Source organism: Drosophila obscura, unplaced genomic scaffold (genome assembly GCF_018151105.1).
Source record: "Drosophila obscura isolate BZ-5 IFL unplaced genomic scaffold, ASM1815110v1 contig_150, whole genome shotgun sequence".
Lineage (NCBI taxonomy): Eukaryota > Metazoa > Arthropoda > Insecta > Diptera > Drosophilidae > Drosophila > Drosophila obscura.
The window spans coordinates 9,361,489-9,375,471 of record NW_024542736.1 but is presented as its reverse complement, the minus strand read 5'-3'; the positions used below and the strand labels follow the sequence as shown (position 1 = coordinate 9,375,471).

The following is a 13,983-nucleotide window of genomic DNA, read 5'->3' as shown; positions in this document are numbered from 1 at the left end:
ATAAAGTGGGGGCCCTGTGCCCTGCGGCTCTGGACTCGCACTGAGCCCTGGCCAAGTTTTGCGAGAAAATCGATTTCTGTGGCCAGGGCCTATGCCTTTAGGTGGCACAAGGAGCAGGAGGAGCACGGAGGAGTGAGGATTCTGGAAGCAGGAGGAGATTCAGGTCCGCAGGTCCACAGTTCCGAGTCCCATTCCGCCCCGTCCCGTTCGTTCGGTGAAGTTCTGTTTGTTTGTTTGTTTGTCGCTTTTAATGCTCGTGCAGTGGGCACTGTGGGCACTGGGCGCTGGACGCTGCAACGCCGACGACTCTTGACTGATTTTTATGCTTTTGGCCCAATTGCCCCGCAGTAGCCACGGACCAGCACAATGGGCGGGGGCACAGCAGTAGAGAGCTAGTGGGAGCACAGGAAGAGAGCCAGCCCGCCACCTCCAATGGGCATCCATCGACCGGTTTGCCGGCGCTGATCTCTCTGCTGCTGCTGCTGCTTCTGCTGCTGCTCTCTCCCTCCCCATTAGCGGACCTTTGTTTGCGTTGCAGTTGCAATATAAGGTCATTCCTCTGCTCTTGTTCTGCCTGTTCCCCTGCCTGCCCCCCCTTGTTGCACGCTTTTCGTTTCGTTTGAAGGCAGCGCCCTGAGAGCCGAAGCACGCGGCCTTTTGTTAGTTTTTCCAGTCTCAATTTTCTTCATTATTATTATTAAATATTATTATGGGGTGAGCTTTGTTTTTTTTTTTTCTTTTTTGCGAGAGCTGCCACATGGAATGCGGGATTTAAATTACTCTATTCGGGGGGTCCTTCCTCTTAAGAGAAGTTACACTATACAACTTTTGCTTTCTTTCAAGGCGCCACTCTCTTTGCTCTTTTTCTCTAAGTTTACATCTTAAAGAGCGGCACAAACCGTTAAAGCTTTAAGCAGGCAAAAATTTAAAAGCAGCGCGGAGGGGGTCGCCGCTAAACCGGAGGAGAAGCATCTGTAGCTGTAGCTGTAGTGGCTCTCCACTTGCTTATCGCATAATTGGTGGCAATGTTGCCTGCCACTTTTTGCTGCGGCTTCTGTTCGGTTCAGGTCTCTCTCGCTTGGGCCCTGGGCCTGGGCCGGGGCTCCGTCGTCGTCGCATTCCGCGGATGCCGGCAAAACACTTGTCCGCGACTTAAATGGCGCGCAGCTGTGCGGCATTAGCCGGGCAGAGAGCATTGTAGAGCGTGAGTGTGCGCGAGGGGGGGACGCTGGACACACCTCTTAAGGAGGTGTTGCACAGCAAAACGAATGAAGGAAAAGGAGTGTGAGCAGAGCGGGGGGAGTGACTGGTGGAGACATTTGATGTGATTATTGAGTTATGCCCACGGGGGCAGGTGCCGCACATATTTCTCTTAATTTTTCGCCACGATAAAGTTATTTTCAGAAATGCTCAGGAATTAAGCAAAAAGATAAGAAGCAGAATTAAGCAATGAGCACAAGATAAGGGCAGACAGGGGAAAGAGATCATCAGAAGCAGCAGAAGCGAAGCGAAGCAAAAGGAAGAAGGAAGATCGAACGACAGCAAAAGGCCAAAATAATTAACATTTGTCAGCAAATCCCTGGGGAGAATCCTCCGGGGAAACAAAGGCAACAAAAAAGCCAAGAAAAATATGATGGAGTTCGAGGATAAAAATACACTCTTAATCGGAATTTTAAATGTTCGAGCGATGGTTCCTAAGGCATCTGAATATTTATGCTCCAGAAAAAGATATACGCAAAGATTTTAAAACCTGATAGAGAGTCGCATTGTATGAGTAGTCAAAGTTATTTATTCTATAGAAAAAATTCACGACAGATATGGCAGCGAAATTTGTCTAAAAAAAAACCGAATTCTCTCCTAGTTTCAGAAAACTTTTTTTGGACGCAAAGAGACCTGACTATATCGAATTCTATTTTGATTTTAATCAGAATTACCTATTTATTTTAGGCTGAAAAAAATAACTTCTGTTGCGTTTCGTTTCAAGCAGATGCTCAAAAACATAACATCCTCTGCAAAGGGTATAAAAACATTAAAAAAGGCATAAGAGTGGCGGCGGGGGTGGGGTGTAGCACAGATTGCCAGAACAAGAACACACAAACACACACACACGCACTCACACGGCGGCAGGGAGTAACAGACAGAGACGAAGCACTCCAGCTGTGATGCTGTCGCTGTTTCTGCCTGCTGCCTGCTGCCCCTGCACCCTGCCCTGTTTCTGCTACGAGCGGCAATCAATAAAACGGATTAGGAATATCCTTTAAATGCGGCGCTTGGTGGAGGCTGCAGCACACACACGTACGAATAGTAAGAGAAAAAGGAAAACGAAGAAACATGGCCAGAGGTAAAGGAGAGGACAGATCTTAAACGTACGAAAGCAATAAAAGTAGCGGCACTTACATTTTCGATTTTCGCTCCTTACAAAAATTGCGCGGGAGAGAGCGGGGCAGCCACACAAAATCACACACAGTCACAGCGGGCACGCACAACCACACACACACGCGCTCAGCTATGAAGATTAACCGTTTGCCTGAGCCATGCGACACACACACACGTTGTTTTTGCTGTTGTTTAGAGCGTGGGTGGGAGAACTAAGAAAACGCTGCTTCTCCTTTTTTTTTTCTGTGTTTTGTTTGTCACTTGCACTCCACACGAAACGCCGCTGCTCCGTTGGGTTGGGTTCTGCGTGACCTTAGCGCCAACGACCTCTCTGCCGGCAGATTAATTGGGGGAACATCATGGGGCATGGAAACAACAATGCAACAAAATCTCTGGCCCCGGCTTCAGCTTCCAGCTGCTCCTCACTTTCTGTTGTTGCTTTCTACCTTTTCATAATTGCAGCCGGCAGCGTTCGTTTATTTGTTATTACGATTACGATTATGATTGCCACCCACGTTGATGCAGCGCGATATTAACAAAAAATCAACAAATTATTATCACAATTTCTTAAACGGTTTGTTTTTTTGAATAGTTATTACTTTGATTTAATTTCAATTGTAATTTTCCGTTTCTTAGGCCGACTTTACCGGCTTTTGCTAGCTTTCCTTCTTAATTTTGTCGCGAGACTCGCGAAGCAGCCGTTCAACCGTTACAACCACTCGATTCAAAAAAACGGGACCGATTGGACATGTTTAAGCATGTTCGTGAGCAAGGTCGTTCAAATGTGCCCAGGGACCTAAGTATGTTGCTGGGGACGTCAAAATGTTGCTGTGGACCGACAAATGTTGCTGGAAAGCATGCTGTCAGGGAGGCAAGGTAAAAAAACATAAAAGGTTATATCCACCCTAACAATTAACATACCATGCAGAGCCAAAGAGAGCGATTTTACGCTCTCGGACTTATTTTTGCGCTCCACATATGAGCAACAGAGAGAGTACCTGAACTGTTAATGATCTGTTAGTGAACTGTTAAGGCCTGCCATGTAAATATGGTGTAGAATCCGTTTAATATTTAAAAACAATGTAAAAACGGGAATTTCTGTGAAATTTTCTGTTAAAAATATTTACATTTATTTCGTTCTGGTTTGGTTTGGTTTTTTTTCTTTTGTTGTCGCGCGGTTCAGTGCCAAGACTTTGGTCCCCCGCTGACCCTCAGGGCCACCGCTTGGGATTTATTTTGAGAAACAAAAACAGCCAAAAATGTTTGGTTTGGAAGTGACAGATCGATCAAAATCGTTTAGACAGCCGTTATCAGGTGGGCGTCGTCCTCATTGAGGCAGGTTCCCTTGCCATTGACCTCAATTGTGTGGTTCGACTCCGTGTCGCTGGGCTCCTGCTCCGGCTCCTCCTCCTCCTCGTCCTCTTCGTCTTCGTCATCACCTGCCTCATGCTCGGGGGACTCCCGTTCCTCGTTCTCCTCATAAATGACGTCACAGCTGGTGGGCAATGTCTTGGGCGGGGGCTTCTTGATCGACTTGCCGACGGTTTTGCCATTCTGCTGCATCTCCGCCATTTGGTTCTGCATTTCACGCAAACGATCTGTGAGGACGTACAGGTCCCGCTCCTGGCTCTCGCAGCGCGTGCGCAGCTCGGAAATTTCGCGCAGGTCGTCGGCACGGGGATCACGACGCTCATAGCGCATGCGCATCTCTTCGAATCTACAGAGCAGAGAGAGAGAATATGAGATATTGCTTGATGCGAGAGAGAGTGGGTGGGGACAAAAGAGCCACAACACGGCTAAGCGGAAAGAGAGAGAGAGATGAGAGAGAGATAGGAGGAGTACTTACAGGTTGGTTAGACAACGGCACTTGCGGTGCAGCTGCTCGATCTCGTTGGCATTGCTGATGTCACGCTTATCCAGCGCCGCCTTCTCGGCATCGTATGCCGCCTTCAGGTCCTTCAGATTGCGCTGGTGCCGAAGCTCTAAATCGCTGCAGGAGTCGAAGTTTCGGCAAAGGATTCGAGTGTTTCGGAATTTTAGAGGGTGTGCGGAAGGTATATTGTTTCGTTTGGACACACACAGTCACACACACACACACACACAAAGAACACACAATTACATATAGCGAGGAGAAAGAGAAATTAAAAAAGATTCAGAGATACGTAATCGAGATGTATTCTAAACGGGGAATGGGGGGTATATAGGGTATCTATAGGGTATTCCATACATCGTAACGAAACTTAAATGCTAATGTTAATTTCGGAGAGAGAGAGAGAGAACTTTTGTTTGTTTTGCAGTTAGTGTCGCTTGAGCAGATGACGATATTTGATATAGAGCACAGCCAGAATATTGAACACCAAGCATGCGAGGGCGATCAGTGGCGACATGGTCAGATATAGCACATATAGTGTGGGCGTATACGGACACGCCCCCTTGGCCAGCACCCACAAGGCGGTGCGTCTCGCTGTGGCACCACCGATATCATCGAAACCCGGCTGCTGCAACATGCTGCACGAATCCGAGCAAATAAAAAAAGAAACAAAAAACACATGAGACGTGTCGAGATGAAAATGAATATCGAAATCAAACGATGGGGGGTTGTGAAAAATGTTGTGACAGTAAGAGGCAGTAAAAGGCATTCAATTTCAAGCCAAAGGTCAGGCAGGATGGTGCACGGGCTGTGTTGCCACATGCCACACACTCACTTGAAACGCTCATCGGCAGCGGCGATTTTGGCGCGATGTCGGTCCACAAGATCCTGCAGAGCCTCGTCCCGTTCCGCCTGGAGTTTGGCCTTCTGCGAGTCTGCCAGTTATCGAACGGTCGATTAGTCGATCATTAAATAAATACCCATTATCCTGTGTGTGGACCTACCCAACTCCTTGCGATGGGATTCCACCATGTCCTGGGTGGACAGCTGCAGCTCCTTGGCAAACTCATCCTTGACCTGGCCAAGGCGTTCGCGGAACTTCTCCTCCATTTCGGTTTTCTCCTCCTCGAACTCCTTCTTGAGCCGCTCCTCCAGCTCGACGCGACGATCCTCCTCCCGACACATGGCATTCTGGTACTCGCGATCGGCCCGATCCAAATGCATGCGGGTCTGCAGCAGGGCATTGTCGGAACGTTCGCGTAGTGTGAGGAAATCCTGCTTCTTAAGCTCCAGATTTTCATGCAGCTCATCGATCTACAAGGATTTTCTTTAGAGCATAAATAATGGCAGATAATCGTTGGGGGGGGTTTGCGCTTGCCTCGGCTCGCAGTTCATCCTCATTGGCCGTATATCGATTGGTCAGCGCTCTCAGCTCCTCGATATGCTCGTTCTGCAGCTTATCCAAAGCATCCCGCCGCTCGTCCACATAAACGGACTCCAATTCATTTGTCAGTCTTGTCATCTCTGTGCTGTAGCATGAAAAAAGAATTAAATTTAAGCATCAGGGTATCTTTTTATTTAATTGATTTTTAAGCACTTACTAAAGTTTGTTCTCCCAGAAGGCAGCAGCTTCATTGCGAACCTCATCGATTTTGTAGATCATTTGACGCTCCTTGTCATAGATGGCACTGCCAAAAAAAAAGGCAAAGATTTAAATTGATTCCAGCTTAACTCTTAACTCCAAAAATTACTCACTTATCACACTGATATTTGATCTTGTGCACAGCCTCAATCTGCGCCTCGAGACTCTCGTTGGCAGTGGCCAGATCGCTCTTCAGATTTTCGATGCGATCCATGAGCGTTTGAATGGTTTGCTCCTGTTCGCCGACAACGCCACGCAGCGAATTCACCTGCGCCTGGAACACGCGCAAATTTTCGGACTCTTTGTGACGCGATTTCAGTTCCAGCTCCAGTTCCTCGGCCTTGGCAGAGGCCTGTTTCCGTTCGTAATTGGATTTGTCCATTTTATCCTTGCACTGACGCTGCATTTGCCGCAGCTGCCATTCGCAGTCCGTCATCAGGGTTTCCTCGCGCTCTAAAAAAACATAACAGGGCGGTGAATAAATCTATGAATGGAATATAAATGTTTGCCGGAGACGCACCTCGATTGTGGGTCCTGAGCATCTCGAATTCCTTTTGCCACTTGTCCTCGCATATTTTGCGCTCTGCCTCCGAGTTTTCCAGGGCATTCTTTAGAATGCGTATCTGTTCATCCAACTCTTCACGGATGTGCTCCACCTGCTTGCGCCACTCCTCGGCCTCGGTCTGTGCCCCCGCCAGTTGCGTTTGCAGGCTGCTGGCCAGACCCTGCGTCTCTTTGTACTTCTCGGTTAGATCGTTGTACTGAGCTTCGAGTTCGTCTGCAAAAAGGCATAAATTTGTCACATTTATAGATCTGCTTATATACGTGTTTCTACTGACTGTATTTGAGCCGATATTCATCTTGATCTTCGCTGTATTTGTGCCTCAAGTGAACCTTTTCGTCCTCCAGAAATTTCAGTTTCTTTCGCACATATTCATCATCCGTTTGGGCCGCACTCAGCTCGCCCTGGAGTCCTTAAATATATACATTATTATTTATCATAGATAGTTTTCAAATTAATGAATGCACTTACTTTCCACATTCCATTGCTTGAGGGAGAGTTCCTGCTCAAATTTCTGTATCTTGAGATGCATTTCAGCCACTTTGGCCTCCAGTTGATGGACATTTTTGTGGGCCTCGTCCAGCTGGCTGCTGAAGCGTGCCTTCTGCTGTTTCAGCTCTTTTCTGCAAGATCAGTAAGGGATCAGGTGATGAGTAATGCCAAGGCGGATGGCAGTAATAGATCAGCTGTCAAAGCGAATATGTCTGTGAATAATCCCCCGGCACACAAACAAAATGAATCACAAACGTGATGTTCTCTAGCGCAGACACACAGTACAAAACATAATATGCACATATATAAATGTACAAAATATAAATAATAATAATAGCAATAATAATTCGAATGGAGACACACGCGTTTTGCACCTATAGCTAGACATTTGCTTGACGCAATTACGAATTGAAAAGTCGGTCGTTAAATCCGAATGAGGTGTAAAAAATACTGGGGAATGTCTTCCTCAACCATAATTTGTTGCGATACAATATATACCAGATATACGAGTATACAGATACAGGCAGACTGAAAGATACAGCTATAGATTTTTATATAATATGTAGTTTGTTGTGGCTTGGGGCTTGGTGCTTGTGCTTTGCTTTGTTTTGTTTTGGCTTTCAACGCAGAATGAAATACGTTTTAATTGAATTTATCTTTGTCGATTCCTGTGGCTGCGAAAATGCGCAAAGTTTATTTTTAAATCGCACGATATGTATGGTTTTTTTTTTTCTTGTAGGTACATTCTGCCAACTCTCTCTCTCACTCTGACTTTTTGTGTGCAGTACGTTTCGTTATCATATGGCTGCTAAGCACCTTAGAAATTCCATTATAAATGAATGTTCTTTTATTTTCATTTAGCAATGAAATAAAATTATTTATTGAATTGCGTTGCAAATTAAACCATAAGTGAATTCTAAACTCTGAGTAAAATATAAATAAAAAAAAATTGTATTACTCTAAATTTTAATGTTTTATAATTAAAATTGGAAATAAAAATAATTTTCTAAATGTTATTTCTGAATTTAAAATAAAAAATAAATATTTCAAATAAAAATGATAATTGATAAAATAGAAATTAAAAAAAATGTATTACTGTAAATTTTCATGTTTTATAATTAAAATTGGAAATAAAAATAATTTTTTAAAAGTTATTTCTGATTTTAAAATAAAAAATAAATATTTCAAATAAAAATGATAGTTGAATTTTTGTTATACAAATTAAAAGTGATAAAAAATGTATTAAAAATAAAAGTATTGGTAACAAGTTAATCTTGTTTTTGGATACCTCTGGTAAAAATATTTTTTCATATATGTTTCTAGGTCACTTCTATCGACTTTTCATTTTTTTACACTCATAACTTTTATTTGTGATTTTTTATAAACATTGAATAATTTAACTTGTAACTGATAAGTAAGGCGAATTATAGTTTCCCTTTCATGCACTACCGAATGTAGCTGCAGCTTGTTCTCATAGTCCCGCAACGCACTGTATGCCACAGCAGAAGTATATACTAAATGTACAAAACTTCTAGTATAGACAATGGGCAGTGAATTTATCAAAATTTTGTGACACGCGGTCTTGTCTGGTCTCTAGAGATAGACATGGAGAGAAACAGAGAGAAGAAAAGAGAGAGAGAGAGCAGATAGGGGAGCGGGTATAGACAGAGTAAGACAGATGCATCTCGTGCACTTAGATTGAAAGTTATTTCAATTATTTTTGGCAAGAGCATCTCAGCATCTCTGCCTCTATTTCGCTGCCTCTGCCACTGCCACTGCCTCTGTGAACTTTCCTCAACAAATAGTTGGGTGTTTGGTTGGTTTTGTTGTTCATGCCCAAGTTGCTCATCAAATTGAATTGAATAAACAAACCGGGGGGGCAGCGGGTGATGATGAGCAGCAGGATAGTATACCCATAACTTAGTTGGAGGAAATTACGCATACGCCGCATGTTCCGCCATTGCCTTTATAAACAATCTTTCAATGCTAACAGAAATTCACACATATACTTTGGCTTCAGCCAAGTGCCAGCCAGAGTTCTCACGGAAACGCCGAATCAATTATCCAACAAAATCAAGAACAACCCAAATAAAATTCCACAAGTGCACTGGTCTTCTCCCCACCCCCTCACCGACCACGCACAAGATTGCTCTAAATTATGAACGTTTCAAAATGTACATCGTACACAGTTTTTTTTTGCTTTTGTTTGCTTTTTTTTGCAACAAGACGAAAATAAGCGGGGGAAAAATTAGAAAACTAGAGCAGGCAGATCGTGTTCTATGCACATGAGAAAATATGACTGAAGAACAAAGAAAAACGAAGATTTAGATACGCTTTGTTTCAGCTAAATGTTGGCCAGAATATTCCCATCTTGAAATTGGATAAGTTTATTTTGGGTAGATCTTCTAACCTCTGAAAGATATCAGAGCTATGAATTTATTATCCTGTGGTAGCAACTCGTATGCATAAGTCATCCATACCCTAACCAAAAAAAAGGGTATACAAAAAAACAAGCGTGGGAAATGGCCAACATGTTGCCAAAAAAAAAAGAAGAAAATTCCCTAGCGAGCAAATGACGAAGTGAATTTATTTTTGCCCCCTGATTCTGACCAAAAAATCAAAATTTTAAAATATTGAAACTGAACAACAATTTATACATTAATATATAATTATACGAATAATTTGCGCCATTACGCTGTGAGACACTTGCCGCACGGCTGTCATAATCTGTCATCTTCGCATGCCCTGAGAAGGCCAAACAATGGCATATAAATGTGCCACAAAACGACTGTTTTCACATTGCGTATACGTAACAAAGAACAAGTGGGTTTTCCTTAGAAATGTTCGTGTGTGGCAATTATCCATCGAATTTTTTTTTTTTACTTATTGAAAACTTCCAACACTTCAAAGCGTTTGTGCATCCATCAGCTCTCACTTAACTCGTTACCCCTATAGAGATTTTGATGGGCAGATGCCAACGCAAAATTATTCCGTAAAATATAAAATATTTTGTATATGTTTTTTGTTCTATTTAAAAAAGGAAATGGCGCCCTAGCTGGAAAATTGTGAATATCTAAATTAGAAAAACAATGAACGAAAATGAGAGATCGCTTTTGAGAGATAATTAAATGAGAAATTTAGTTAGAAATTTAAGTCGAAGACAAAGAGAAAGATAAAGAAAATCCAAGATATTCCATGTATTCGAGAGAGAAAATATCAATGTTTGGAATGCTCCATAAAGATTGTACGTTTCATTCACGGGTGCCAAAATATATACAATTTTACGAGTATTTGCATAATTATTTCAGCAATAAATTATATAGAATATTGCAGATGTTTTTTGTTTTTAATTCAATGTGCAAGCAATGCCGGAAAATTTAGGAAATTCAGGGAGCAAATTTCAGACACTGGGGAATGCTGGGACTAAAAGATTTAGTTGTATATTGAAGCTATCTTTAACCTAATTGCTTGCTTAAATAATCCTCTTATTGGATGCACTTTTTTGCTCTCAAGTATCTATAGTTTGAGGAGAGAAAAAATCACACTTGAAAGCGCTCCATGACATGATGAAGATCAAGATAAATTGGCTACAACATGCAGATGTTTTTCGGGAAATTGTTGGCATCGCTTTGATAAAATTCGTCGCAGTTGCTGCTGCACGAAGAACATCCATCAGGCAGGCCAAACACACTCTCACTTGATCGAGGCACATCAGGGATGCACTTTCGATGAAACAACATCCATCAAGTATACGCCAGAGGAAACTGACATTCAGTTTTACGTGCAGCTGCTATTTATAATCATAGTTGTGCTTACCTGAGCTCGTGTGTCTCATAGGAGTGCTCCTGCCGTACCGGCTTGTTCAGGACACTACCATCCTCGGTGATCTCCAGGCTCTCGCCCAGACAGCTGTCGTCGCGGCTGCGCTGCTTGGGACTGTTGCTGCGACTGCGTCCTTCAACGTGGATGGGTATATAGTGCACGTTCCCCAGACTATTGCCCCCCGCCCCGTTGGCAATATTGATATTGATCTGTGCCTCTGTGCTGTGGTTGCCACTGCTACTTCTGTTGCTGCTGCTGCCATTTGTGGTCGAGGCTGTGGCTGTTGTGGTGCTGGCGGTCGTTGACTCCACCACCACATCCGGCAGGCTAATGCTCTCGATGCATACCAGCCGCTCGCTGAGATCGCGCTCGTCATCGAGTTCGTCGCACTGCAGCAGCGTCTCCTCGCAGTCCGTGGAGTAGCCGTCGCGGGTGAAGGGCGAGCGACCGTCCCGACGGTGCTGGTGCTGCTGCTGCAGCGGATGGGTCGCCGACGTTGCCGATGAGCTGCGCGGCGGCGGTTGCGGCGGCTGCTGCTGTTGCATCTTCTCCTGTGGCTCCTCTTCGTGCACCCCAATGCCGGAATCCGCATAGCTGCTGCTCAGATTGGAGTCACTTTTCAGGGCGCTGCGCTCGCTGCTGGCCGACTGCCTGGAGTTGCCGCTGGGCGTGGTTGCCTGGTTGTGGTGCTGATACTCCATATCCACTGCCTCATCCACTTCATCCTCATCCTCTTCTTCGTCGTCCTCCTCCTCCTCTTCTTCTGCCTCCTCCTGGACATTCTCCAGCTTGACGTGACTGAGGCGTGTCCAGGGCCTGCCATTGGCGTTCTGATAGACGGTGGAGGGTATATCCGTGGCAAAGACCTCATCCTCGAGCGTCTCAATGTGTGCTTCGTTAAGTTCTTCGATGTTTAGGCCGCTATCGAAATCATGGTAGACTTCCGGTTCCGGTTTGTGCCACTCCTGTGGCTCATTCTCCTCCTGCTCCTCCGGCTCTTCATTGCTGCTGTAGCTCTCAAAGGTGCAATCCTCCACCGTTATTTGTGGCACTGTGGCATCCTGTGACTTGTGATGGCGCGGCGGTGCCTGAGGCGCAGTCACGATCGACTCACGGAACTCACGCGGCGTGCTGGCCCGCGAGCTGTGCGCCGATGCTGTTGCTGTTTCGTTGGGCTTGGCACTGGTTTGTCCCATGATTATTATGTCACTTGTTTGTTGTTGTTGTTGTTGCTGTTGTTGTTGCTGTTGTTGTTGTTGTTGCTCTCCTTGTTGCTGTTGCAATGTTGCATTGCCTGGCTGCTGCGGCTGCTGCTGTTGACGTTGTTCTGCTGCTTCCGCGTGCCGGGCCACCGTTCGCCGCCACTCGACGACGTTTGCCGCTTGAATGAAGTCTCTGCTGGGGCTGCCATCTCGCGGCTCGGCACTGCATGACCGCGCCAATAGTCTGCCATGACCACTCTCTCCACTCTCTGGCCGATGGCGCTCTCGCCTCTCTGGGCGCTGATGATGCGGTGCTGCTCCAGCTGAATTACTGCGACGCTCTCGCTTGAGTTCGCTCTCTGGCTGATGCTGCTGATGCTCCTCGGATGCTCTCTGGCCATGCTTCTCTGGTCTATTATTAGACATAGTCATTTGATAACTATTTGTGGATGCTGCGGCGGCAGTGGCAGTGGCGGGGTCGGAGTTCGTTTCAAGGTGTGTGAGGCGGCGTGCTGCCAGTGCTGCCTGATCGATTACGTGGTTACTGTTATCGTTATCGTTACTTTTGTGGCTCTCTTCTTCTGCTGTGTGGCACTTGCCACTGCCGTGTTGCACTTGCTGTTGCTGTTGTTGCTGCTGTTGCTGCTGCTGTTGTTGCTGCTGTTTCTGCTGCTGCTGGTGACTTCTCTGCTGCTGCTGCTGTTGTTGTTGCTGCTGCTGGCGCTGATGATTACGTCCACGCGCCATGAAAATTTCACTGAGAAAATCGCGACTCTTTTGCAGAGTTTTCCGTTTCTTTGTCACACTGGCAGCTGCTGCTGCTGCTGCTGCTGTCTCACAGTCAAGGTCCTGGATCGTAGCGTTATTTGTGTTACTGTTGGTGCCACTCAGGGCCAGTGGCAGGGCAACAAAGCTTCTCAGGGATAGGCGCGACGTTGATTGTCGTTTGGTCGCTGGTGTTGCTTCGTTCGTTGCGGCACGCTCTCGACGGGCGACTACTGTGTCTGTGTCGCTTGGCCGGCCATCGATCAGTGGCCCAATATTGGGGCTATGGCAATTGCCAATTAGCTGATTGGCCACCTTTTCAATGTGCTGGTGGCTGCCGCTCTCCTTACCGTTACCGTTAGCATTCACATTCGCATTCGCGTTCGCGTTCGCAGTGGCTGTCTCGTTTGGACTGGCCACAGCATTTGGATCATCATCAAGAGCAACGGCAGACGACACAGCAGCAACAGCAGCGGCAGCCCCTGCCACTACCGCCTGCCCTGTGTTATTTATATACCGTTTGTCAGAGCGGAGCGGAGAGAGTGCTGCTGCTGCTGCTGCTGTTGCTTCGGAGTGGCGGCCATTAGCAGCTGTTTTTGCTAATTTTACACATGGCGGCGGCGACCGTCTTTTGCGCTCTTCGTCGCTGTCATCGGCAAAGTCCTCCAGCTCCTCGATCACCGCCCGTCTGTGGGCCGGCAGTTGTGCTCTTCCATTGTGCTGCTCTTCGTTGGTGTGCTCATTCTCTCTTTGCCGTTGCCTCAGCGAGCAGCTGCTTCGACAAGGGCTGCCGCTGCTCTCTTTATTACTTTTATCCTCTTCGTCGCTTGTGTCGTGGTTTTTGCTCTTTCTCTGACGCGAGCGTCGCAGCAGATTAAACATCGTTGATCGTTGATCGTTGTTTTGCTTTTATTTATACTCTCTTGAGTCGCTTTAGGTGTTCTTCCTCACTGCTGAGTCTTCCTTTTCCTTCTTCTATTAATTATTTTAATTTCTGTCTAAATTGTTTATCCCCCGCATTAATTATGTTTAGTTGTTGGTTCTTGTTGTTCGTTTTGCTTTTGATTTCGTTTTCGTTTCTCACAACAAATCGTTATTTCGTGTCAAATAAGTATTGTTATTGTAGATTAAATGCATTCAACCTGTGGGGGGGAAAAATGTACATGCATTAGTTTCACCGTTCGCTCACTTAGTACATTTGTACTCCCTCTTTAATTGGCAGTAATTACTAATGTTTATACACGCTCCGCGC

General features: G+C 45.6%; 2 protein-coding genes across 8 annotated transcripts in view; both read right to left on the bottom strand.

Moving 5' to 3' along the window:
* The window catches only part of LOC111069397 (sterile alpha motif domain-containing protein 5), a 163,632-nt gene extending 160,490 nt beyond the window's left edge, over positions 1-3,142 (bottom strand). For 3 of the 7 annotated variants that reach the window (XM_022359448.2, XM_022359449.2, XM_022359450.2), the window contains exon 1: positions 2,398-3,142. The gene's annotated coding sequence lies outside the window, so the exon portion shown is untranslated. The remainder of the gene's footprint in view (positions 1-2,397) is intronic. The other 4 variants (XM_022359453.2, XM_022359451.2, XM_022359454.2 and 1 more) reach the window with 2 other exon arrangements.
* Positions 3,143-3,487: 345 nt separating this feature from the next.
* Positions 3,488-13,619, bottom strand: LOC111069403 (trichohyalin). Its single transcript, XM_041596379.1, has 13 exons — positions 12,650-13,619; positions 10,759-12,547; positions 6,922-7,073; positions 6,728-6,862; positions 6,409-6,666; positions 6,002-6,341; positions 5,848-5,934; positions 5,625-5,775; positions 5,251-5,560; positions 5,082-5,181; positions 4,684-4,884; positions 4,223-4,366; positions 3,488-4,093 (listed from the first exon to the last, which is right to left on the bottom strand). Exons 1-13 carry the CDS (start codon positions 13,611-13,613, stop codon positions 3,673-3,675), a joined length of 5,052 nt encoding a protein of 1,683 aa, XP_041452313.1. The 5' UTR covers positions 13,614-13,619; the 3' UTR covers positions 3,488-3,672.
* Positions 13,620-13,983: the final 364 nt, after the last annotated feature.

Coding starts and splice junctions, on each gene's coding strand:
- LOC111069403 (XM_041596379.1), bottom strand. CDS start 13,613: ATGTTTAATCTGCTGCGACGCTCGCGTCAGAGAAAGAGCAAAAACCAC. Junction 6,863..6,921: donor CAAGCAATGGAATGTGGAAA/GTAAGTGCATTC, acceptor TATATATTTAAG/GACTCCAGGGCGAGCTGAGT. Junction 4,885..5,081: donor GCTGCCGATGAGCGTTTCAA/GTGAGTGTGTGG, acceptor GGATTCGTGCAG/CATGTTGCAGCAGCCGGGTT.